Source organism: Bombus fervidus, chromosome 1, assembly GCF_041682495.2.
Source record: "Bombus fervidus isolate BK054 chromosome 1, iyBomFerv1, whole genome shotgun sequence".
In the NCBI taxonomy this organism is placed as follows: Eukaryota; Metazoa; Arthropoda; class Insecta; order Hymenoptera; family Apidae; genus Bombus; species Bombus fervidus.
Genome location: NC_091517.1, coordinates 5,717,196 through 5,740,288, shown reverse-complemented (window position 1 = coordinate 5,740,288; position 23,093 = coordinate 5,717,196). Strand labels below are relative to the sequence as shown.

General features: G+C 34.2%; 4 protein-coding genes across 5 annotated transcripts; 1 reads left to right on the top strand and 3 right to left on the bottom strand.

Moving 5' to 3' along the window:
* Positions 1-1,018: 1,018 nt before the first annotated feature.
* Positions 1,019-4,614, bottom strand: LOC139996040 (uncharacterized). Its single transcript, XM_072020111.1, has 9 exons — positions 4,310-4,614; positions 4,001-4,221; positions 3,732-3,923; positions 3,428-3,655; positions 2,799-2,974; positions 2,589-2,714; positions 2,242-2,353; positions 1,756-1,881; positions 1,019-1,167 (listed from the first exon to the last, which is right to left on the bottom strand). The coding sequence occupies exons 1-9, from the start codon at positions 4,612-4,614 to the stop codon at positions 1,067-1,069; spliced, it is 1,587 nt and encodes a 528-aa protein (XP_071876212.1). The 3' UTR covers positions 1,019-1,066.
* Cyp4g15 (Cytochrome P450 4g15) lies at positions 4,614-8,661 on the bottom strand. Its single transcript, XM_072016609.1, has 8 exons — positions 8,515-8,661; positions 8,065-8,305; positions 7,688-7,885; positions 6,362-6,614; positions 5,948-6,152; positions 5,686-5,877; positions 5,351-5,588; positions 4,614-5,274 (listed from the first exon to the last, which is right to left on the bottom strand). Exons 2-8 carry the CDS (start codon positions 8,291-8,293, stop codon positions 4,910-4,912), a joined length of 1,680 nt encoding a protein of 559 aa, XP_071872710.1. The 5' UTR covers positions 8,294-8,305; positions 8,515-8,661; the 3' UTR covers positions 4,614-4,909.
* A 2,963-nt stretch (positions 8,662-11,624) lies between these two features.
* On the top strand, positions 11,625-22,430 carry Nadsyn (NAD synthetase). Of its 2 annotated transcripts, none has more exons than XR_011801542.1 (13): positions 11,625-11,772; positions 18,343-18,549; positions 18,868-19,123; positions 19,236-19,428; positions 19,599-19,839; positions 19,901-20,140; positions 20,207-20,322; positions 20,381-20,685; positions 20,759-20,967; positions 21,053-21,278; positions 21,348-21,524; positions 21,601-21,912; positions 21,997-22,430. XR_011801542.1 is itself a non-coding variant. In XM_072016081.1 (13 exons), the coding sequence occupies exons 2-13, from the start codon at positions 18,404-18,406 to the stop codon at positions 22,023-22,025; spliced, it is 2,241 nt and encodes a 746-aa protein (XP_071872182.1). In that variant the 5' UTR covers positions 11,625-11,772; positions 18,343-18,403; the 3' UTR covers positions 22,026-22,430. The 2 variants fall into 2 exon arrangements, 1 of the variants encoding a protein (XP_071872182.1); XM_072016081.1 differs by having other exon boundaries at positions 21,601-21,703.
* On the bottom strand, positions 12,003-17,728 carry LOC139993369 (cytosolic carboxypeptidase 3). Its single transcript, XM_072015071.1, has 15 exons — positions 16,959-17,728; positions 16,669-16,886; positions 16,128-16,280; positions 15,727-16,040; positions 15,370-15,516; positions 15,189-15,300; positions 14,733-14,978; positions 14,292-14,624; positions 13,981-14,208; positions 13,774-13,865; positions 13,469-13,697; positions 13,279-13,375; positions 13,015-13,213; positions 12,715-12,930; positions 12,003-12,659 (listed from the first exon to the last, which is right to left on the bottom strand). Exons 1-15 carry the CDS (start codon positions 17,029-17,031, stop codon positions 12,038-12,040), a joined length of 3,279 nt encoding a protein of 1,092 aa, XP_071871172.1. The 5' UTR covers positions 17,032-17,728; the 3' UTR covers positions 12,003-12,037.
* Positions 22,431-23,093: the final 663 nt, after the last annotated feature.

Genomic DNA, 23,093 nt, shown 5'->3' with positions numbered 1-23,093 from the left:
TTCTAATTATTACTATATTTGGTAATTAGCTGTTTTATTTACAGGAATCTCCATGTTTTTTTCATTCTGTTTTATTTTTTCTTTTTTTTTGAGTAAGATAAGCAAGAAACGTGTTGTATGCAGGTTCTAAATAATTTACCGTTGCACATTAATTGGAGATAGTTGGGCCAAGTTGTGCAGAATGCTACCAATCCTCGATGGTCTAAAATTGAGAAAAATATAGTTTGAAAAGTCTAATTTAAAAAATGGAAATAGTTTTATTTCTTTTGGATATATTTTATTTCTTGTTCTTTTATAATGTTTTTTAATGGCTTATTTAATAGTGAATAGTATAATTAATATGTAGTTTGGAAGTTTTCCGCAAAATAATTATAAGCTTAAAATAGAACTATGGCTTGATAATTTTAATAATTATATAATGTAAGAGTCGTTCTGTGGGTTGGATATTTTTTGCAAAATAAAGGTTATGATATTATGGGATCTGTGATGTGTTTAACTAATCTTTTATTATTTTGAGAGTTGGTAGATTTCTGTATAACCTGGCCAATTTCAATGTTAATTTCTAACCATTTAATACTATTAAACCTTTCTTAACATTTTCTAATTTTTCTATGGCAACAAGTAAGAATTGAACAGTCGTTTGTGTGCAATGTAACCACAAGACTTGTTATTAGTATTTTATTAGTACAATGACCTCTTAGTCCATAATATTTTTAATTTGATATTTCTTATTTGTCCTATTTAATTGTTTAAATTACTTTAGAAGTCTACAGTTTTTTAAATCTTGCTATTATAAATTAATCATTCATATTGACGCATTCGTCAAACGAATTAACTTCTCTAAAAATCTTGCATTATAAGATCGCCGTACATCGTCGTTGTTTTTGTCTTAATTTTTTTTTTTAACTATAAGCAAGTCGCTTGTTTATGATTTGCGCGTCATTGTAATGAGGAACAGGAAGTTAGAATATTTAAATATAAAGTTAGATGAGTATAAGACGAAATAAAAAAAATGGAATACTTGTAGTAATAAATTTTATTAATCATAACTATTACATATGGAGTTTTAGAGTGGCGACGTTGCTTGAACGTTGTAAAGTGTAGAAGACAACGACGATGAAAGCGTGTCCGAATTTTCATGCTGGATTTCTAAGTCTGATATTGTATCTGAAACATTCGTGAAAAAATTACATTATGATACAATAATTATGAACAGGTTTACATATGTGCGTGATATATTCGATATTCAGTCAAGTGTGAGATACCAAAAGAACAAAATCGCAATATAATTTGACTTTTATTGAATAATAAAGACTATCCACAAGATAATGAATTTCATTAATACGATCGTGGAGGTTTTAGTATTTTAAGTAAACGTTCGTTAAATGTATAAAATTTAAGAAAAGAAGCGATGGCCATCGTAACACGATAGTCAGTGGATTAGTGTAACGAAATTAGTGTATTTAATGAGAAATTTAATTGACATCACTAAAACATGTATATAATATATGTGTGCAATTATCAAAACTGAGAATCTTTTGAAAGTTTTGCAAATATCATAACTGATTTTAACAAAGATTGAAACACACACTGATAGTGTTAGTATGAAAAGTGCCCATTTTTGTCTCAATTCTGATTATTGTCTAAGAAATCTTTGATTAATCATAAGTATACAAATCTAAAAACAAAAAGAGTTATATACATTACAGTAGTACGTGATGACTGAGTAAAAGGTTCATATTGAATTTTAGTTACCAAAGGTCTCCTCAGTCCAAAAGATCTCTCTGTAACTTTTCCATCGACAAAGTTTCAACGTTGCATTTTCATCATATTCACCGCATCGTAGTAACAAATTAATATATTTCTGGATTCTTTCTTGCCCTTAAAAAATTAATACCACCGTTACGTATACATTAAAAATTTTTATCGCACTCAGTTATTATTGTACCACATAAAGGATAACTTATATGTACATCTAATCTATGTATTAATTAAATATTCAACATCTGATACAACTTGTATTATGTAGATATTTACAAATTGTTAAAATATGTAAAATAAAGCAAATGATAGATGTATTTCTATATACTTGAGAAAAGATCTTGGGTGTGATTGAGAGTGCGAGAACACACACGTATTTTCATTTTATATTGTTGTTTTCTTTTTATCGAAGTGAACAACTGAGCATGACAATAACTTCATGTAGTATATAATTGTATATTTTTTAAAAAGTAAAAGAACCTTTAGAAATTCCTGCAATACATCTTGCTTGGTCAGCTTCGCGAGTCAAATCAAGTCTACTATATAGGTTTAGTGCGTTTTCCAAATGTTTGGTAGATAAATGTAACTTTCCCTGCAGGAGTAGAAATTTTGATTCGTCTTTTGTACTGTACAAAGCAAGTATTGTACAATTTTATTATTTGAAGAAGTCAAAGCACTTAGGATAATTTATGTAAATTGTATGTTTATATATTTTTGTGCATCTTTTTATTGTGAATGAACTTATTTTTTTTGTAGAATTATTGTAGCGCAACATTTTTTAAATAAGGTAGAACAGCATTTTGTTTTTTTTTATTTTATTTTTTTACCTGACTCAAATAGTGTTCGCCTGTGTAATAGTGTGCATCGGCGAGCTTTTCCAGGAGACCGAAATTTTCAGCGTTTTCTCGGCACATCCGCAAATGTTTTTCCGTGTAGTCACTGTCGCTTAGATGCTATATGAGCGAGCAGGACCAGTATCATTTACATCTTAAGAAAGATTACATTACACATTGAAAGAAAAGAAGGGATTTAATTACTTTGTACGCAAAAGCTAATTCCATGTGCGCATTACAAACACCCTCGATATCTGAAGTTCTCTTGGCGAGAGCTAATAGCTTCGAAAAACTTTGCAACGCGTTTTTAATTTCGTTTACAGCGATGTAACATTTCCCGAGCTCGTAAAGCACTTCATTTGTATATTCAATGTTTCCAGCTGTTTTTATTTTCATTTTAATTTTAATTAGTCTTATTGTACTTTATTTTACTTTACATTCGTAAATGCGAAATAAGTGCTTTGATAGAAGCAGAAATAAAAAATAAGTTATCTTTAAAATTTATATGAAAGAAATTATTGACAAAAATTGGAGCCTCTGATCACTAAATCTTAAAGAAATTTAGATAAAAAATATATTTTTAATTAATTTACAAAATGTTAATTTTTAACTGTTATAAATAACTTCTATAAATGATTAAAACCATTTTGGTTGCCGATAATCATCTATAATGGAATGTCTTTTCTTTCCAACCCAAATCAACAAAATTTTGGTCCTTTATAATGGTTATTCGTAAGCAAAATCACTTAAACTGAGCTACCAATTTTTACATTGAAACTTTTCTAATTTTACTTATCTTTATGATCCTTGAATGGAAGTAAACTGAACTTTACCATCGGTTGCTCTTTCTGCAGCTTCAATGCAGGCCTTCAAAGCGGACTGGGGATTTTGGAGACGTTCCGTGCGAACAAAAATCAATAGAGTTTTATACAAAAGAATGTTGCATTCTTTGAAGATACAATATTGCTTTATTTCCAGTTTTGCTGATGCGTTCCATGTTTTATTTTCTGAGTCCTTTCGCGCCTTGTTTAGATGATCTAGAGCTTCTGTTGGATTCTGTACTAATTAGGCGTATGATCGTAGGGCATTAGTTTTCAGAACTTTAAAGTACGAAGAGTTCGAGATCTATATACCAACATTCGTGACAAAGAAATCGACCGTATAAATAACGTATCAATGTGATTGTTTTAGCATCATCACCGTCTATCAATTTCGCAACTGAAAGGGCAAATTGATAGAGATGGTCGGCTATCCACCACCATTCCCACGTTTTCGATTGAAAGAACAGAGCCATATCTAAAAGTGTCGTTGCTTGTGCAAAGTAGTCACCTAAGTAAATTATTCATTTACTTAATCAATAAACTAGCATATGTAGTAAGATTCGGTGGAATCATGTTCTTTCGTACCTTTCCTCTTACTCTTTTCAGACGCAATAAATCCATTTGTCAAATAGTTTATAAAATCTTGTTGATCTTTCAAAGATGGTTTTTTCCATGATAACGAGCCAGGCGTTTTTTCTGAAATTTTTTCATCGAAATCTAGAAGTTCTGTCATATAATCAAACGACTGTTGGTATCCCTGTTCTTTAAACTCGAGAAGTATCGCCTCATGATACGGCATATAAAACCTATTTATAATTTCGTAGTTAATAATATTTTTATAAATACGTTTGTATTATTTTTATTTTTATATGTATATATAATGACAATAAGAACCTTCTCACTTCTTTGGGAGTTATATTTGGTAAAGCGGCTTTTAAATCATCAATAACCTTATTTATTTCTTTTCCTTGAGCTTGGGGCAAAGTTTTCAATTTTATCTTTGGATTGTCAATGTATCCGCTAATGTTGCTATCCGAGTCATTCGACCATTCTGTGCAATTCTTCTTTAAAAGTTCTGCGACATCGTGTCTTTTTCCTCGCCTGTATTTTGCAGTCATTATTTTAAACGTTTCTTCGTAAGCTCTTAAGAGTAAAACGTAAACAGAAAGGTGAAACAGAGGAAAGATGAAACATAACATCGGATTTTGCAACGCTATGGATGCATAATTTATTGCATAAGATAAATATCAACGTAAATAGTAAATATATTCATACATTACACATGAACAGAAATATACATACATTTATACACAAGCATATAATCTGAGGGAATAGTTTCCCACGCATGCTCGAAAAGTATGACGTTTAACGATTCGCGTGTGTGATTAAGTATTTTGTCACCCGCTGTGTGATTGTGCGGGAAGCCTATAACCTACCACGATTTGTAATTTTTCTTTGAAATAAAAATTCTTATGTTAAATCGTCCTTGCATTTTTATGCCGTGGCCGCTACTACTTTCCTAGGTTCGAGCTTGATATTGAAACCGTCTGCTCTCTTTAAGATAATATCAGCTTGTAGTCTGAAATCGGATTCCTTCGAGTTAGATTTTATGCGGAAATTTCTGAGGATCGTCGACAGGATGATCTTCAGTTTGAGCATTGCGTATTTCCTTCCTACACAGGATCGTGGACCAGCCGAGAATGGCACGAACGCGTAATAATGACGTTTTGCGGTATTTTCTGGTAGGAAGTTGTCAGGATTGAAGACATCAGGGTTAGGATAGATGCTTGGATGTCGGTGTAGCTTGTAGGTAGCAATGACAACTGTGCAGCCAGCTGGGATCGTGTAGTTTCCACTCACTGAAATTTCCATTTTTGTTAATACTGCTTTTGGTAGAAAAAAAAGCATGTAAGATGTGAAAATCATGATACTAACTGCATTTCAAATCTGTTTTGATCTCCCGAGCAATAATTGGTACAGGTGGGTATAGTCGAAGCGTTTCCAATAGGCAACGTTCGAGGTATTTCATCTCTAAAGTATCTTGGAAGGTGGCTGGTCTGTCACTGTCACCAAAGATCTCGTCGAGTTCTTGAATAACTTTCTCTTGTATGTCAGGGTGACAACCCATCAATGCAAGGAAGAAGCTGGCTCCGGATGCAGTTGTATCGTGTCCCTTTTTTTAAACATACGGTTTCATTGACTTTCATCGTGCTATATTATTATATTATGTGTTTACATATATCGAATGTCAGTCTTGTTTGGAATCCTACCTCAAACATAATGGTGTTGACTTGTTCTCTAACTTCCTTATCGGTAAGGATGACGCCTTCTTGACCAGCTTCGATCAAGAGATCGAGAAAAGCTTGTCTCTTCTTCTCACCAACGTCATCAACATCTAAATCATCCTTAAGACCGGTCGACTGACCAAATGAAACACCCTCTACGACGGTGGCGTTGTCACCCTAAAATTTACAAAAATATCGCATCGACAATTCATTTTGTATATCGATTATAGATCGATTTGATCCTTACCTTTTCGTTCTTCTGAGCGCTAGTGTCGATGATGTTACGCTTTCCGCTCTTGTAATCTTCCTTCTTACGCGAGATGACTTTCTTGGTTAATCCGTGGATAATTTCCAACAACTTAATCTGATCCTTTCCGTATTTTGTTAGATTGAACAGCCAATCAGGTCTGAGCCATACTTTGGTGTGACGGAGATGTAAGATGTCGCACATCCTACGAATAAATTACCCGTTATTTAATTTCGCCTGTAATACACATGCATAATATATCGCTGCTTCATTCGTTAAAGACATGTATCTATTTTCCAGTTGTTATGCAATACCGGTTATAACTCGTACAGGACATGCACTCTGGAATATCGGCGAACTTTCTCCGGAGGAAGAAAACGTTTGCGTAAGAGGGGCGGAAAAATGTATACATACTTCATCACTGCCATGGCGTATTCGAATCCACTGCGATCTTGAGTAGTCTTGGAGACACCCATGGCAGTTTCCATAAGAATTTCAACGGTGAGTTCGGACATATAATTGTGGCAGTCAAATTCTTTGCTACCTTCTTTGCGCATTCTTTCGACAACATCGCGAGCATTTGCGTTGAACAGGTTGATGAAACTCTTCAGCACGTTTAAGTGGAAGGTTGGGGCGATCAGTTTACGATGGCTACGCCATTTCTGACCTGTATGGGAGTTACATTTTTAACTCAGTTATCTGTTACATTTAACTCAGTGCATAAAAGTTTTGGAAGAACTTTTAGTTGTATCGATTAAACAAAGGAACGTTTCGAAGAGAATACACGATCTCTTTAAGAAAAAGCGTGGCGCAAAGAAAACCGAATTGTTTATGAAATAGCAATATTTTTGCGAGACACATACAGCACGTTATTATCTAGATATACAAAAAAGAAAGACTAAACCACTGGAAGCGATAACGACAAATTTTCTTCCTATTTCCATCTGTCTTACACAGACAGATTGTAATATATATGAACTGCATTCGTATGATGAAAAATAATGGTATCCTATTAGTGTTATGTATATTCTCATGAATATATAATTTAGCTTAATAATTTAGAAAGGCACGGTAGAAGAATGTGTTAATACGATCTACAATAGATATGAAATTACACGTTTCCTAGTTATTCCAGTAATGAAATTGCAGAAGTTAATTATACTGACTTCTTTTTATACTTTCAGTTACTTATAATTCAAAAGTTTTTCCTGCTCGGAGGAAGCGGTAAAGGGTGCGAAGAAAGTTTTACGTCAATGCATGCGTGCTGGTCGTTTAAGACGGTTACACGCGAGGTTGTTACGTGCACGTGTGTCAAGCCCTGTTACGTGTACGAATAAATGGTACTTACAGATTGGGGGGGGGAGGGGGGAAGCTATCTAGACAACGGGAAAGTTACGATAAATGCACTCGCTCGTGAAACTACATCTCGTTTCTTTCACCGGCTTACGAAGTCGTTGCTGCTTTCGCTATCACCAGAAAACACTTATAATGATATTTCATGTTTTATTGCTTCTATTTACTTGTCGTAATAAGAAATTGTAACAATCGATTAAGATATTTTGTCTTTACATTCGTATTATGAATTATGATTTAATTTTGCAATTCGTAGACCGTTGATTTAAATAATACCGGAAACCTATTGCCATGAGGAAAGTATTCATTCTATACTATTCGTATGCTTTTAATTGAACCCATTGCTATACGGTACAAAAACAGAGGAACTTTAAAATGAGAACTTACCAGTTGAGATGAGAAGACCGTCTCCAAGCCATGGATAGAAGAACCTATATTCGGCAGATTTGTCGATGTACACGTTGCTGGATAGGATTATTTCAATGTCGCGTGGGTCAAACAAGAAAACAACTAATTTGGGACCAATCCACAGCCTAACCACATCTTTGTAGTCAGCGGCTTTTGCCAATAAATTCTGGAAGATGGCTGCAATTTACAAACAAAATCGTTATTTTCTTCGCGAAGTTGAGGGTTGTTCGGGTTCATTTCTCGTATCAAATTATATAAGATAAATTCGAAAGTTAATATGAATTATGTCAACTATTATTACTTTATTTTATATTTAATATTATTATTACTCTATTTAAGATTTCTCTTTTACTTACTGTCGGAACTTCCAAGTAAATCTAAGGCATTTCCTATGATAGGCAAAGCTGGTGGACCTGGTAGACTTTCGGCAAGTTTGAGCATATGTTGCCTAGAGAGGCGGAAATAAATGAGATATAGGACGACAGCAGGGATGAAAAGGGATAAGAATACAGTGGTCGCCGAGAATCCGGTGGCCGAGGCGGCTGCCATTGATCCGGCTACTATTTCCGGTCCGGCCGTAGACATAATTGATGTTATCTGGAAATAAAAGGGAGCAGATTGTAATCGTATTTCTTCACCAAGTAAATCTTGATGAAATAACTTAAAGAACGAATCACGTTGTCATATCGGGCACGATCACTCGAGTTTCACAGTATTTTCAAGTTCAAAGATGAAGAATGTTGTCGAATATCAATAATACACTTGTGTCTTCATAATCTACGAGGGAAGAAAATATCGTCACCCACCTAAATGCTTATACTACCTAAACGATGCGTTGTTGTCGATGAACCATCACCGAACTGGTTTTCCAACTTCGCGCGATCTCTTTTATAACCGGACCTTTCTACGGTCACCCCTACTTAGAGATTCGCGAAGCTAATTAGTGGCTGCGCCATGTTTCTATTGGAATTAATATTTGCATTCGTTCGTGCACCTTGTATTTTTTCCCTCAACTATTAAATTTCATTGTATTGAACGTGGAATTATTTCTTATTTATGCGGCTTTTTAACTAAAACATTGTTTATCTTGAAAGTTTTCGCAGTTTTATGCTATTCATTTCCTAAATAATATAATTCTTTTGATATCGAATGCTTGTACCTGAAGTTTTTTAAATAAAATCATTATAGTCTTGTAATTAATCTTGTAATTAATGGTCTTGTACATACTATATACTATATATATGTAGCAATTCAAGTGTTTAACAGAAAAAAAAAATACAGAAACGTGTTTCCGGTATCTCGTTGTCTTTTAATTCGTATTTTAAAAGATCATCGGTAGAAAATAAGCAATGGAAGCAAAAATCGATCGAAAATAAATTAAGGAGATGAAATAAAATAGCAATATCCAATTGATCCAATTATTATATGTTTGTATTTATTATACCTTTCCATTTTTACGTCTGGTCTTTGAAATATGCAGAATAAAGCAAAATCAGCTACTTGTTATTTTGCAGAAATGATATGCGAATTACGCTAAACATAAGGCTACATACGTGTATGTACAATCAACAATTTTTGACATATGTAAAATATGTTATATTTGATTAATATCTTCTATGTGTAGTGTCGAAGTAAGGTAACGAAAATAATTTTGCTTTAGGTGCAAAAATTTTTTAGTATTATTTTTGGAAAAACACCAAATAAAATTTTTCAAAAAGTTATGATATTTTAAATATTGTGACAATATTTTATAATATGAAGATATTGCATTTTATAATATGAAGATATTTGAGAATACAGTAAAAATGATTACACTATGTATTCATTGATACATAGATAGTTGAAGAGAGATTTCTCTAATTTACTGTAATATAATATTCATTTCCATTAGAGAGAATATAACTAAAAAAAATTCGTAACAAAAGGAATTTCTCATTTTGCATTCTTTTTGTATCGTTATTAATATCATTCTTTCCATCTCATAATCGAATTGAATAACGAAAGACGGAATTACGTCAAGTCATCGAAGACGCAGAGAGCATTTCCGCCTTGACCTACTCCCCTATCACTTGTCAGCGGTTTCATAATTTACAAACAATGCTTTTTTAATTTCGTTTGGTTGCGCAGAAATTATTGAATTCATTCTTATAATTTGTGATACATATTATTGCCACACTCGAAGAAACTTTATCATAATATTAATTAATTCATTTAAAGGTCATTGCATATAAACATTCTGCCATGATGATAAAAATCATTAAAATAATTAGTGGCGCTAGTAAAAATAAATTAAAACTCATTTGTTTTAAGTATTTCATTAATCTCTTTTAAAATCTTAAAAACCTTCAAAATCTTTATCTTTTATTTTTCACTATAATTTCGTTACTTTATCTTAGGAACTCAGATGTCGCTTATTGAATTGTCAATATTCAATCAAATAAAAATTAATAATTTTCTATGAATATTCTTAAAATTTGTTGCAATATTTTATAATATTATGTTGTAATTTATGAAACAGTGTTTCAAGTTGAATTCTAAGAATAATGTAATTCACGTAAGCAATTCTTGAACAGGATGATTGATATTTTTGTAGATGACGTATAGTAGCGAATTGATTGGCTAAAAAAGTTTGCTTTGTATGGTCCTTAATTTTTAATTCTCATAGTTTTAAGAGAATTGTATATTAAAAATTGGATTTAACAAAAAGTCTAATTTAAACTTTTGTGTACTTTTATCTACGATTTTAGGAAAATTTGTCACCGTGCTACGTGGCATTGGAAAAAACGTAAGTATTTATGCTTACAATAGCCGGATATCCAGGTCAATGCTCGATGACCCGGCTTTCTGGCTTAATAATACGCGAAAATATATTCTGTTAGATTGAAATTACGCAAGTGCATTTTATTACAAATTAATTATTCCACGAGGAAAAATAATTGCATTGATTATTGATGTTTCATTGTTTATTACAATTTATTCGACTAATTGTAAGAGATTGAAAAATATTGATATTATTGTATTATGGGATAATAATATTTTTTTTTTTTTCAGTATACAACCTTTTATATTCTTTATATAGAATATATAATTATCACAAAAAATGGTGAAGCATTGGTAAAATATAATACTGATAAAAATGGCGCTATGCTTAAGGGAATTGATATTTTTATATTAGTGTTTTGACTAAATAAATTTGAAAGGAAGGTAGATATAAAAGTATATCTTTTCGTATTAAACATTTTTATTTATGTTGCTTATACAAAATGTAATAAAAGTGGAGATATATATGTGTATGTATATAAGATGGAATATTTGCTGTTGTGCCAATAATTCATAGTATTAATTTAATAATTAAAATTAACGTATTTTTTAAATTCTATTTTGTATTATGTATTTATTTTGTTATACATATATCATATATATCTTGAGATATTATGTATGAGCCAGGAAGTTTATTCATACCTGCTGATATATATACACAGATTCGTATGGCGATTGTTATCTACAATTGCATACTCCATGTACCTCCATCAGATGGCAGCACCTCATTAAAAACACCAACTGTTTTGACGATAATAGTTTAATTTGTGATTATATTTTTTTTTAAAAACCGCATAAGTATTAACGAGAAAAGAATTGTACAGTGTTTCCTGAGCAGCATCACCTTCTTCTGTGTTTAATCTGTGTTAAAAACGAAGTTATCAATGAAAGCATAACGTATCAAAAAGTGTTACGGAAAAAGACTTTCAAAAACTGATATATTTATAAAGTTTTCCATTGAATGAAATCCGATATTAAGATATATTTCCTACAAGCGATATATAACTTTAAAAGCGATGAATTGTTTCAATGGAAATAAATATTACATTACGAACGTTGATAATATTTTGTGAGGTTATGTTTTTGTTAAATCGAAAATTTTTCAATTTCTGGTAAAAAAAAAAAAACACGTGAAAGAAACAGCAATCCCGCGCATGCCATTTAAATAATGTGCAACTAATATCGTATTTAAATACAGTCTTAAACAATTGTCGTTTTTTTCCTATTTGAATCAACGGAAAATTGTAAGTACATTGGTTAATTATCTGATACTTTAAGTCTTGGCAAAATTTGTTACGTAACAATGTTGTAAGCCTTAATTGAACGACGAACTATCGTACAATCACGTTAAAAAGTACAATATAAAAATCACTCGCACAAAATTATTCTTATTAATGAGTGTAATGAATCTTTAACAGGAGTATATTTAAAAACACGAAAAAGAGCCTGCATTGGAGGGATTGAAAAAATGCTATTCAACGGAACATTCTTGTTTATGTACGAAATCTTTCAGGGATTGCGTAATACGTTCGCGCTAGTGACACGCTTTTTCTTTCCCGTTGCAGGAGTCGACTTCATTTTCTTCAGTTGTTTCTTTTTCTTATATTTCTTCTTTGAGGCTTTTTGAGTACGAGAATCGATGGAGTCGTTTTCCGACGAAAAACTGTCGCACAAAGGAACGATTAGGGGTTGCAATTGTATGTGGGATCGTGAATGCGATTGCAAATGCAATTGAGATTTCGTAACGCTCGATATTTTTCCACCGTTAGAAACAGTGCAGGTGGCACAACTTTTCCGGTGCTTCCTTCGAGATTCGATTTTGTGCTGTCGCGTTTGAATCTTTGAAGGTACTTCAAGCGTGACCAGTTTTAAAGAGTCTGCTTTAATTGTTAAAAAGGATGTTTTACGGTTGCACATTTCTTCTACTCTAGAATTTAGATTAACTATCTTCTGCCACTTAAGAGGAGACTTCGTTTTCCTTGGCTTCTGCTCAGCATTTTGCCGCTGCGATTCCACTCCCAAACTACTGTCTTTTGAACGCATCATATCTTCACGTTTATATTTATTTTGTATTTCTTTCATGTTGTCTTCCGTATCAATATATTCGACAAATTGCAATTTTTTGGTGCCTCTGAAATAAAAATAACTTGGAACATTCGTCGATAATGTAACAGAGCTTTACGTACTTCAGTAATACTTTATTATTCATTTTATTTTTGGTTAACGCCATATTGGATATTCCCCAGCTTAATGGTCCCTTTGGAATATGATGCTTGACTCTTTTATCGATATTTTCTGCGACGTTCAATGGAACTCCCATCCATATTTGTTGTCGCAGTGAACTGAGCTTAATTTGTATATCTTGACTTCTTAACGGAACAGGCGAACGATGTCTTAATGTCCTACATAAATTAATATTTAAATAAAGAAGCTTCGATTTTTTAAATCTACTTTGGTCAGAATATCTTATTTTAATATCCCTTTACCTAACCAAGCGAAGACAATGGGATCGTCTGTTCGCCTTTGGTTCTTCCTTATCGACATTGATATTCTCAGCTAAAGACATACTACGAGGTCTCGCTATTTCCGGTAAGATTAATCCATCACTGGGGATTTCCTTTGTTTCTTTATCCACGAATTGACTAGTTTCTTCTTTGCAATTTTCGCGAATTCTTGCTGAGAAACCTAAACATAATTTCTCTTATTTCTTTCAATTTATATTTAATAATATTTCAATGTTGTGGTTTTACGTTCTGGCCTCGTCAGTCCTTCATCCGCTGAATCAATATAGTCACACAAATCGCTGCCCGGATCCAGAGTTGGTAAATCCATTACTGCTCTTCTAGTCTAAACGTCAACCCGTCTAATTAGTAAGTACTCATTTCAAATGAACGTGTTTTAATTACAGAAAGAAAGTATCAAAGATATTTCAAATTTTACCAGCATTCGTTTGCGTCGAAAGTAACTTCTGTTAACGGTGATTCCCTTTTTGCTTTTCCTTTTTGCTAGTTCTAAACTTCGAGGAGGAATAAATGTTGGCGTAGGTGGTGGTGCGCATAAATATTGTGGAGAAACAAGTGGTTCCTTCAAAGTATAGGTCCATGTATCTTCTGGAAATTGTATTTCCTGTTCCTCTGAGATTGAACTATCCGACGTGTCGCCTTCGTCGCTGATTGAGATATAGGTATAATTGAATCGAAGATGGTTCGAATAAACAGTACGCTACGATTAATGTTGAAAAGTACCTGGAGTAGTCGGTTAAATCAATATTCGTCGGTTCCTCGGCATTGGAGCCACCCTTCATTAATCTAGTAATTATTTTGTTTCGTAGCTTCTCCTTCCAGTGCGTAATTTACCATCATTTAAATCCAATGAAAAATATATACAAAGTAAGAAGCAACGTTAAGAAGATTTTCTGTTGTTATGAAGAGTTGAACGATTATTATGTTTACCTTGATAGGATCTGGGTCAAAGAAATCCAACAGAGTTTCACAGAATACTTTTCCAATTTGCTCGTAATCCTGAGTAGAAAAATGCGTGCCTGATCTAGAGCCTATTTTCGTCCCTCCCATTGACGCTTCCATTGTATAACTATTCTGTACTCCCATAGACCATACTACGACCCTCCCCGTACCTTCTTTACCTTTCTCCACGTGAAATTTGCAGTTTTCAAAAGAGAACTAAAAATCGAGTGCTTCTTAATACATTTGACTTTACTTAAACAGAGGAGAAAAAAACATATGATCTGTATCGGATCGACTACTTTGTCAGCTGCGTTCTTGTGTAACATCAGAGGAAACACTTGTTCGGAGAGTCTCGCCTGTGAAGCGTTTCTTTTACTCTCGCAGCCATAAACGAATATATTATGTTTTCTGGAGTGAGCGTGTAAATCACAATAAATGGCCACTCCGCATTCTTCCAGTAATCGTCGAATCATTAACTTTGTATGCCAGACTGAAGGGTAACTTTCTCTCATTACAGTTCTATATTGTCTATTCAAATCTTTCCCCGATAACGAGCAACGATTGTTGCCAACAATAACGCCATCCGGATTTAGCATAGGAATCAGCTTGAATACGAATCTTTCTCGTAGTACCTGCGTTGTTAAAGTCTTGTTACATCTTAAAATAAAAAAAAAAAAAAAAAAAAAGAAGGAAGAAAAAGAAAAAACTAAATTAAGATCAAGATTATGTCGAGCATATACTCTGGCTTGATTCGATTCTCCGGTTAAAAAATCAATAATTCCTTTCATCGTCCAACTAGATGGAGTTTCTCCAGGGTGAACTCGTGCCGTGATAACTATGCCTCTTTTTCTTCGTACCACCTCATCGTAAGTAGGCGCAGTGATAGTCAAGTAATAGACTCCATTTCCGGCAAGTGTACGACACAAGAGTCGTAATTTCGTATATCTAGATTTTATAGGATCTGCCACTAGTTTGGCAAGATATTCCTAAAAATTGCAACATTTTTTTCTTTCTTACTATGTCGGTCTATTAACATCCTGCTAATCGTATCGTCTGTTGTATGTCTGATTCAAAATATTTATATTCACTGTGTCTTTAACAACAATCGTCAACGAACATTAATCATTTCGGTTGTACGTACAAACAGACTATTTATAAAAAAATATAGCAAAGGATGAAACTTGTGTTTGTATTACCTGTAGGTCAGTATAGGTGTATGGATAACAATGTGCCAAATAAACTGTGTCCCTGTCGTGAGGAAAAGAGACGTTGAATGTCAATGTGTGCTTTTCTTTTTCTTCGTTGCTCCTGGGGAGAAAGATACATGTAATAAAAATTGCGAGAATATTTGAGGATATTGAAATTATGATAACGTACGATGAATCATTCTTGTAATAAGCGATGTTTTCTCCGCATCTTCTCCAACCAACGGCACGCTTCTTTGCATCTTCGGTTGAGTACAAGAGTGGCCGAAGTCCTTCATTGTATAGACTTTCCTCTTTGCAAAGGTTCACAATGGACAATCTGAAATTGTTTTAAATAAATATTTGTAATAAATATACCGTGGATATTTATGCATTTATGCATCAAAATATACATAGTAGACATAATACGCAAAATATTTAAAATAAAATACTCATAAAATTTAGCGAGTGGAGCAAATTTTTCTCTATTTTGGTAAAAGCATGGATTTGTATAAAGAAAATTAATTAAGTTTCAAAATTGAATGTTTACCTGTAATTCGTTCTGCTCCTCGTATTTGATATCCTGAAGTAATACCATTGGGTATGTCTTTGAGTATAAAGATCTTTTCTAAGATATAATTGATAATACGTGTCGGTGATCTTCACAACTTTGCAAAGGTTGCCAGATTCGAAACGAGATTCAAAATGTAAATCGGTGTTATTTTCCATTAGGTCAGACACTTTGGTCAATAAGAACATATTGCTATTAGTCTCGACGTTCTTCGATTCGTTTCCATTTGAATCGGCTGAAAATTCCGTTGGAAACGGTGCGACCGTGCTTCCACCCACACAAGATCTACTAAACTGTTGGTCATTGAACGAATAATTGATTCTTCCTTCAAATTGTAATTGTTACAATAATTATTATCGCACGAATTATTATAGACTCACGTAACTGGTGACATTGGTTGGATGATATCGAAATATCACAGTTCCAAATTCATCGCCCAATGGTTTTGGCCTTGGCTCCTTCCCGCTTGGCATGTAGAACGGTTCTGGAACGGCTGGAGAGTATTCTATATGCCTAACTCTTTCCGGAAGTACCTGAAGTATTAATTGCTTGATCATTTTGTTCGAATTTTCTTTTTCTTCCTATATTTCCTATATTTCATATATAGGATATTTCAGATTTTTACAATACATTATATGCCTATAATCAAGGAAAAAAGATTAAATAATCACGGGGTATTTAAAGCTTCATTAAAATGTTATAATAAAAATAAGAAATACAAAGAGAATACTTTGGCCTCTAATATAACATCTTCCATTTCACGCTAGTTGATTTTTATGTGTGTATGACTTTAAAAAGGATATATCAAACAAGAATTAATGACGGTGAATTGATACAAAGATTGATTCATTAAAACGAAATAAAATCAAAATGAACTTCGTAGAGACACCCTGTATATTTGTTTCATATTATATTGTATACTTGACACTCTGTGGGCCATCTAGCAGTCTCCTGGGTGATACCGTCTATCATGCAGTGAGTATCCAATATGCTCCGAAGAGTTTCTTGCGATTGATCATCTCTGGTTCCAAAAGGCATGGAGAATAGTGATAACTCTGTTTCCCTTCGTGGTGCGTCGCATCGTCCTAGTTGCAGCAAGTGCAACTCCTGCAGTTTGTTTAAGTTTGCCAGCGTACTGCCTGTACCGACAACAAACAAACATTTCTATTCTATTTGCTCAAACTAGACGCGCTGCCGTTGCTTAAATTTACCAGGGATCGGATGAACCGGAAAAAGCATGGCCTGAAGCTCCTTCACCTTGCTATCGGTTAAAAGATCTTTCATTTTTCGTTATCTTCCACCGGCCTCGTCATCTTCCTCTGGTCTGTTGACCTCTTCATTGTTCAACATCGCTGCCTTTCTTCTCTCAAGACTTTTAAATGTATCTTGTCTCGAGACACAGTCAATGATCCACAGAATTCGTCCGTCCAATAAGCATTTTCCGATCGTGCTCATTTTTTAATTTTTTTTTAGTTTTTTAATTCTTTATTTCTTGTTTTTTTATGTAGAACTTAGTCATCCGTCAGATGAAGCTTTCGACCATTCTTTAAATCGTTCTTTAAATCGTTCTTTAAATGCATTTCTAGAAGAAGCTTATCGAGAATAGTATCAACTTTAGATGACGTTTCGACTACACAACGTATTGTCTGGACGAATCTACCGCGTGAACTGTGATCAGGAACTTTGCCCTCCAGGGAAGAGGAACTCGGTAAAAGCTGGCCCGTTCATTGCCTGACAACAGGGAAACGGGGGCGGAGCCAGTAGATTGTTCGAAGCCCTTTCTCGTTCCCCGAGGTTCGTCGCTCTGCTCCGATGGAACATTCGTATCGAACCAAGTCTGGTAGACACGATGTCTGTCTATCGATCTTTTTCAACGCACTTCTGCTTTTCTCTCACGATCGAACTTATTGTTTGTAAAGATAATCTAATATTTTATTTAGCTGTTATATTTCCTTAAGTAGTAGTTGCAAGAAGTTGCTCTCTTTTTGCAAGAAGACTCGTATAAGAACAGATTCATGAAAAATACGATTCTTTATTCTATTCTTTGAATTTTAATTGATATTGAATTATTCTCCATCTTTCTGTATCCCCTTTTATATGATATTGATAAACTTGTAGAAAATATACAATAATACATCATGGGTTACTTATTATTCAGAGATATTTCAAGATTTCTTAAATCTGTTCAAAAAATCCTTACAACTGAATATCTGAATTCATTTTATCAAAGACTAATCGTGACAAAACAATTTGTCAGGAAAGTTGCATTAATTTCAAGGAATTCGTCTTTGGAGTTTTCTCAGGCATTCTTGCGCTTAGTCACACGAAACAGCCAAGCAATTTACATCCCTCTCCCTGTGTGCTTCTGAAAATTATTGATCAATCAACGTTTGTCGGAGTAGAGAATGGATGTGCTGCTATTTCCTCGGCAAACGTTCTTTCCGCCAATCAATGAGCTTTCAATTGATAGATCGAAATGAATTAACTTTCTATTTATCAGCAATTATTCTCCTCCAATCAAATATGTACTTTACAATTATTAGACAACGAGGATAATGTTCTATGGTTAATAACATCCAGTTTTATTTTTTATAGATAGTCCCTGTTAACCATCGCTTTGTTTGAAATTTTGGAAGAAAAGAAGAATTTTTTAAAGATGGGTCGTACAGTGACGGTAGCAGTTTGTTCGCTGAATCAGTGGGCATTGGATTTCGATGGGAATTCCAGGAGAATCTTGCAAAGTATTCAAGAGGCTAAAGATGCTGGCGCTACTTATAGAAGCGGACCAGAGCTAGAAATTTCGTAAAATTTTCTTTTTAAAAAACAAAAGAATAATACAATATTATAACTAGATGTGGATTTTGTGCATTTATGGGAAATTTAAAAGCGCAAGAATGCACGGAATGCATATGATACATAAAAATATCTAAAATGTCTAAAATAAAGTATTTGTTATATCTAGAGAGTGGGACAAATTTTTATCTAGATATCGTCTCCTTGTATTCATAAAATTCATAAAATTCGTTTGCATAAACATCCGCAGTCTAATTATAAGATACTAAAGAATCTTTATTTTTTTAAATCATAAAGAAGATATATACTATTAATTCTGTCGAATAGTGGTTACAGTTGCGAGGATCATTTCTACGAGTCAGATACATTGCTTCACAGCTGGGAAGTACTCGCGACGATTCTTAAATCACCGGCAACCGAGGACATGCTGGTAGATGTTGGTATGCCGGTCATGCACAAGAATGTGACGTACAACTGCAGAGTGGCATTTCTGAATCGACGAATTCTGCTTATCAGACCCAAGATGCAATTGTGCGAGGACGGCAATTATAGAGAATCCAGGTGGTTCTCGCCGTGGACCAAGGTCATTCTTTCAGATTGCACGCACGATGCATAAGAAATCAGAATAGTTCTTGACCTTCTAGTCTTAGGCTTGATACCGAGCGTCTGTCTACAAGTGCTAATTGTTTATGCAGGAACGCACGGTGGAGGACTACTTTCTGCCTAGAATGATATCTCAGATCACTAACCAGACAGTGGTGCCGTTTGGCGATGCTGTTATTTCAACCAAGGACACGTGCGTAGGATTCGAAATTTGCGAAGAGCTCTGGAACCCGATGAGCAATCATATTCCAATGTGCTTAGATGGTGTTGAAATTATCGCAAATGGTAATTGACAAAACAATGTACAAGCACTTATATATACATGTATTTACATTGGTAAACACATGCATCACATTTCAAAATGTATACATGTATATGTTATGTTTTGCATACTACTATGTATTTATTTTTTACTTTGTGGCTTATATATATGATTTCAATTTTTTCTCTTGAAGGTAGTGGATCATATTTCGAACTACGGAAAGCTTACGTCACCGTAGACTTAGTTAAGTCGGCTACGTTCAAATCAGGTGGATGTTACATGTTCAGTAACTTGAGAGGATGTGATGGTTCTAGATTATACTTCAGTGGTGGATCCTCTATTACTTTGAATGGTCAAATCTTGAACCGTGGTAAGCAGTTTGCATTGGATGAAGTGGAAGTCATTGTGGCAACCTTTGATCTCGAGGATATAAGGTTTGTAATATTCATTAAAGTTCAACTTCCGTTTTGAGTTAATTGTTTTCTTCTTCCATAGGAGTTATAGAAATAACATTAGGTCAAGGTCTCATCTAGCTGCCAGACAACCAAGCTATCCACGCATAAAAGTGGATTTTGCTCTAACTTCCGATATTTTGATTTCAATTCCTCCAGATCGACCGATCGATGTGGACTTAGGTCCTTATGAAGATGAAAACGCAACAGGAAAACTTGTTTATCATACACCAGATGAAGAAATTTCGTTGGCCCCTGCATGCTGGCTCTGGGACTATCTAAGGTTTGTTACTTTATTCATAATTAAATATTTATTTATTATTTATTTACTATCGCCTTTTTGTAAAAGGCGCTCTTGCCAAGGTGGATTTTTCTTACCCTTGAGTGGCGGTGTCGATTCTGCGTCATCAGCGTGCATGGTTTATTCCATGTGTGATATGATCGTGGATTCGGTTAACAAAGGAGGTACGTGTTATTTTTGTATTATCATTAGAGGACGTATTTAATAAATGTCTCCAATTAGACGCACAGGTATTGTCAGACATCAGGAAAATAGTCGGAGACTGTGAATATGTACCGACTGATCCAAAACAGCTGTGCAACACCCTTCTTGTTACATGCTATATGGGTACTGAAAATTCATCGGCTGAAACAAAGGCGCGAGCAGCTGAACTCGCTAATCAGATTGGCTCTTATCATCACAGTATAGTAATCGATGTTGCTGTGTCTGCCATTTTAACGATTTTCCAACAAGTCACTAAGCTGACACCGAGATTTAAGGTGCAAGGAGGGTCTCCTAGAGAAAATTTAGCTCTGCAGAATATCCAGGTTGATTTCTGCTATTATATTTATCATTCTTGTGAGAAACAAATAAGTTTTTAATTATTTTCAATTTTTTAAGGCACGCTTGAGAATGGTGATAGCTTATCTGTTTGCCCAATTGATGCTCTGGGTCAGAGGACGACCGGGTGGTCTTCTGGTATTAGGGAGCAGTAACGTTGATGAAGCACTTCGTGGGTATTTTACCAAATATGATTGCAGCAGTGCCGATATCAATCCCATCGGTGGAATTGCAAAAAACGACTTAAAGTCATTCCTTTCTTACTTTAGGTCAATAACTGGTATCCTTAAAACTGCTATCCTTCTAAGATAGTTCTTTTGACACATATAAGATCAACCATTATGTTTATTTCAGGAGAAAACATGGAATAACTGCTTTAGATAAAATCTTAGACGCTCCTGCTACCGCAGAATTGGAACCTCTTCAAGGAGGACAGCTTGCGCAGCTTGATGAGATCGATATGGGTATGACGTACAAGGAGCTTGGTATTTTTGGACGTTTAAGGAAACAGGATTGTGCAGGTCCCTTCACAATGTTTTGCAGACTCGTCCACATGTGGGATAAATGTACTTCAAAAGAAGTAAATATAGTTATAATTAGCAGCAGCCATTGTTGCTACAGATATTTTTAAATTTGAATTCACTTATAGGTGGCAGATAAGGTGAAACACTTTTATAGATGTTATGCTATAAATCGTCATAAAATGACTATCTTGACACCATCTTGCCACGCCGAGACTTACAGTCCCGACGACAATAGATTCGATCATCGACCTTTCTTGTACAATCATACGTGGAAATGGCAGTTTAACGCAATCGACGAACAGGTTGGCTATGTTAGATTATAAATCATGTAGTTAAAACGAAACATAATAAACATTGAAATAAAACAATTGATCGTAGGTGAAAGGTCTTCTCAACGAGGAGAAATCACCGAGAGGTCGAAAGGACATGCCGAAAGTACCTGTGAAGCCCAGATTCATGCCGTTCAGCTCCGTAATCAGTAGTGAGTAAATAAAAAAAAAAAAAAAAAAACAGACAAGTGTACGATATCGCTGATGAAGCTCGAGTCGTGGAGGAGACGAAAGCACCGTGAAATCGTTTCTAAGAGATCGATTTCCTTGCTTGTTTACCGAGCTAAATAGCGTTAATCGACGAATAAACACCGATCTCGCAGAGTCGAAGTCGAGCAGGCCGCCGACAAACGACCATCCAGTAATTTTGACCCACCATGCGCATACTCGTTCGTTGCATCTCTACCGAGGAATCATCACACACCGGCATCATTCTCTGTTGCAGATAAAACACATCCTGGAGTAGTAGTTTAACCGTAGCAGTATCTCTGTCTCTTATCATTTTGATATTGCAGCCTTGCGAGCGCATCGAAACGCAAGTTTGGTAGCTGACCATTTGTGCGTCCGACCAGTTCCTTGTATCATTGGCGCTGTTTCTTCCGTTAGAGATTCCTCCACGAAGAATTTTTGGCTACGCTTTGCTATAAAGAGATTGGTGAACGGAAGGATTGCATGACTCATAGATTGTATTATATTAATGCAATTAATGAGTAGAAATACAAATATTAAAGATATGCAAATTCCACATATATACATATATTTATATAAATTGTGTGTAACTAGTTCTTAATACATATGATCATCCTCTTCAGATGTTCCGTATATAAAGTATTAAAAATAAACATAGGTGCAGAAATAAATTGACACGTGTGCATATAATATTACTTTTATTATTTCTTCTATTTCTACATACACAGACAGCGCGTATTCGTAATTCGTTAAATTTAGTATCAATGAACGACGACAGAGTTGAGAGCTTAGATCAGTGTCTATGTGTGATGTAAAACATCATAATGATATATTAGTATTGCTTGACACTTTAAGATTTCAAATTCTCCAAGATACGTCATACACAGTATATTGAACAGTCGTGCGAAACACACTCATTTCTATCTCTCACGCATACATTAGTTATTTGACGCTCATTCAAAATTCGAACGTACATGGCGCACTTTATTAATAGCATGTGATAACGTCGATATATATATTTTTTTAATTTATGTATCTATCTATCTGCATATCTATATATTTGTATAGATATATAGGTATATAGGTAATGCATATACAAATATATATTTATATATTTCTAAATTATTAATGAAGTATTAATAAAGTCAGAATTGTTAATTGAGGAGAAATATCGATATTAATAATAACATAATATTAAACAGTTGGAAAACATAATATTGCAATAATACTAGAAGAGGGAAAGGTGATAGTGTCCTGACGCGTCGTGAAAAGTCAAGATAAATAACTATTGGTGAGAATATTGGTGCAAATGATAATGGGTATAAAATGTAGATTTGTATTAATAATGATAGT

Excerpts from the sequence above, each read along its gene's own strand:
- Nadsyn (XM_072016081.1), top strand. The coding sequence starts at position 18,404 with ATGGGTCGTACAGTGACGGTAGCAGTTTGTTCGCTGAATCAGTGGGCA. Across the intron at positions 19,429-19,598 it reads TGTTGAAATTATCGCAAATG|GTAGTGGATCATATTTCGAA; the intron begins GTAATTGACAAA and ends TTTCTCTTGAAG. Across the intron at positions 19,840-19,900 it reads TTTGATCTCGAGGATATAAG|GAGTTATAGAAATAACATTA; the intron begins GTTTGTAATATT and ends CTTCTTCCATAG.
- LOC139993369 (XM_072015071.1), bottom strand. The coding sequence starts at position 17,031 with ATGAAAGATCTTTTAACCGATAGCAAGGTGAAGGAGCTTCAGGCCATG. Across the intron at positions 14,625-14,732 it reads GAGAATCGAATCAAGCCAGA|GTACTACGAGAAAGATTCGT; the intron begins GTATATGCTCGA and ends TTAACAACGCAG. Across the intron at positions 12,931-13,014 it reads CATTGTCTTCGCTTGGTTAG|GACATTAAGACATCGTTCGC; the intron begins GTAAAGGGATAT and ends TAATTTATGTAG.
- Cyp4g15 (XM_072016609.1), bottom strand. The coding sequence starts at position 8,293 with ATGTCTACGGCCGGACCGGAAATAGTAGCCGGATCAATGGCAGCCGCC. Across the intron at positions 5,878-5,947 it reads GCGCTCAGAAGAACGAAAAG|GGTGACAACGCCACCGTCGT; the intron begins GTAAGGATCAAA and ends TGTAAATTTTAG. Across the intron at positions 5,275-5,350 it reads CAAAACAGATTTGAAATGCA|TGAGTGGAAACTACACGATC; the intron begins GTTAGTATCATG and ends TGGAAATTTCAG.
- LOC139996040 (XM_072020111.1), bottom strand. The coding sequence starts at position 4,614 with ATGTTATGTTTCATCTTTCCTCTGTTTCACCTTTCTGTTTACGTTTTA. Across the intron at positions 2,715-2,798 it reads AATTAGCTTTTGCGTACAAA|CATCTAAGCGACAGTGACTA; the intron begins GTAATTAAATCC and ends TCGCTCATATAG. Across the intron at positions 2,354-2,588 it reads GCGAACACTATTTGAGTCAG|GGAAAGTTACATTTATCTAC; the intron begins GTAAAAAAATAA and ends CTACTCCTGCAG.